Here is a 1814-nt window from a genome sequence, read left to right as displayed (position 1 = left end):
TGCAAGGCTCGATTTGACTTATCTGGTGCATTTGTGCCAAAATTGCAGTGTGTAGAGGATGTTGTTTCTAATGTGTATCCTGCTTATACTGAAGGAGTACAAATGTTTTGTTTTTTGTACTCCATCCGTCTCAAAATAAGTGTCTCAACTTTGTATTAACTTTAGTACAAAGTTGTACTAAGGTTGAAACACTTATTTTGGGACGGAGGTAGTACTAGTTAACATGTTCACCAGGGTGCTAGGCAGGCGGGTGGCAAGCGCCTAACGGCTATTCAAGATTGCACATATCTAGTCATCACATCGGTGCGTTGGTGCTATCTAGATGAAAAAATCACCATGTTTATCCTTTTCTTTTAGCTTTTTGAGGATTAAACTGTGTATATGATAGCAGAGAAGGCTTCATAGATTTTAATGGCTTTTAGCTTAGTGTTTGCTTGAAGGGGAGCCTTGGCGCAGTGGTAAAGCTGCTGCCTTGTGACCATGAGGTCATTGGTTCAAGTCCTGGAAACAGCCTCTTACAGAAATGTAGGGAAAGGCTGCGTACTATAGACCCAAAGTGGTCGGACCCTTCCCTGGACCCTGCGCAAGCGGGAGCTACATGCACCAGGTTGCCCTTTTTTTTTTTAGCTTAGTGTTTGCTTAGGTTTTTGGCACATACTAACACAGTCGTATACAGCTATGTTTTATCATAGGAATAATTATTGCTGTAATGTGTTTTGTGTGTTCATTTATGTGATTTGTAGCCTAGTGAATTGCACTCACTATCAAGTTATAGGTTGATTCCTTATTTCATATATTGGGTGTTGCAGCCGAAAAGACCTTGTGGTTTGAGGTCAGATTGTTGGTTTGCAGTTTGTTGAACTTCTTGTACTTGGAATACGTCTTTTAGTTTGGCGAACTGTTTGATCTTGATAAGGCACATCCTATCATTTATTTACCAACTGATCATTGTCATGATATGCCAGCTAACATGCTTTCATTTCTAGATCATCACTTAATTATGCTCATGGTGTTCTTGCCCGGTAGATATTTTATAGTAGTTGTTTATAAATCACCATTCCCACTCCATCTGTTTGTAAGGATATTGTATTGTTGATAATTTTCTTGTTTTAAATTGTTTATCTCTTTGTATGTATGACCAATAGAACTGAACACTGTTGTAGCCTGGATGAGTGTTTTAGTTTTTATCACGTGTCAGAACATGATGATGATTCTTATATAATGAAAGGTTGCAAAAATTAATAAAGATAACATTTGGAGAGAATTTACAATGCCTAAGGAAATGGTAGTTGTTTGTTTAAAACTGCAAAAGATTTGTTTTCCTTGATGCATCAACCAAAGTTCAGCCATTCTCATTCAGCAGAAGAAAAAAACTTGACCCTATGAAGGCCTGAACTATTGATCCTTTGTATGCTCAGTGTGATTAGGGTCAGTGGTTATTATTTGTGCTTGGTTCTTAGTCATGTGTCTTATTTCAATTTAAGACAACAGTAATTGTGATGTTTCCTAGATGGCTTCGCAAAGCCGAGAGGCCAAAAAGTAGGAGAAAGTGGCCTTTAGCTATATGCAGTTTCCCTGGTGGATCTACCTGTGATACAGATTGCTTATTTTTAAAGTTAAATTCGAATTACACTTTCAGTTTAACTAGTTAACTTCCATGTTTCCTTGTGTAGAGTGCAAGACCAAGCGCTCTCGAGCGAGTATAAGGCCAGCACCGAAGGTGCCTGGGAGCTCAAATCGCATTGCAAGTAGCAGAAGGGACAAGGAAAATCAAGACAAACTGGATACCCGTATCTTCGATTTATACATGGAGT

General features: G+C 38.6%; 1 protein-coding gene across 1 annotated transcript in view; it reads left to right on the top strand.

The window, feature by feature from the left end:
• Window positions 1–598: 598 nt before the first annotated feature.
• LOC119283572 overlaps window positions 599–1814 on the top strand; it is a 9330-nt gene continuing 8114 nt past the window's right edge. Inside the window, exons 1-4 of the mRNA XM_037563055.1 lie at window positions 599–607; window positions 744–832; window positions 987–1022; window positions 1674–1748. Of these exons, the coding sequence (XP_037418952.1) occupies window positions 599–607; window positions 744–832; window positions 987–1022; window positions 1674–1748 (209 nt within the window). The remainder of the gene's footprint in view (window positions 608–743; window positions 833–986; window positions 1023–1673; window positions 1749–1814) is intronic.

This window comes from Triticum dicoccoides, chromosome 4A (assembly GCF_002162155.2).
Source record: "Triticum dicoccoides isolate Atlit2015 ecotype Zavitan chromosome 4A, WEW_v2.0, whole genome shotgun sequence".
Lineage (NCBI taxonomy): Eukaryota > Viridiplantae > Streptophyta > Magnoliopsida > Poales > Poaceae > Triticum > Triticum dicoccoides.
The sequence above is the reverse complement of the archived record's forward strand: the minus strand, read 5'-3'. Positions and strand labels throughout refer to the sequence as shown.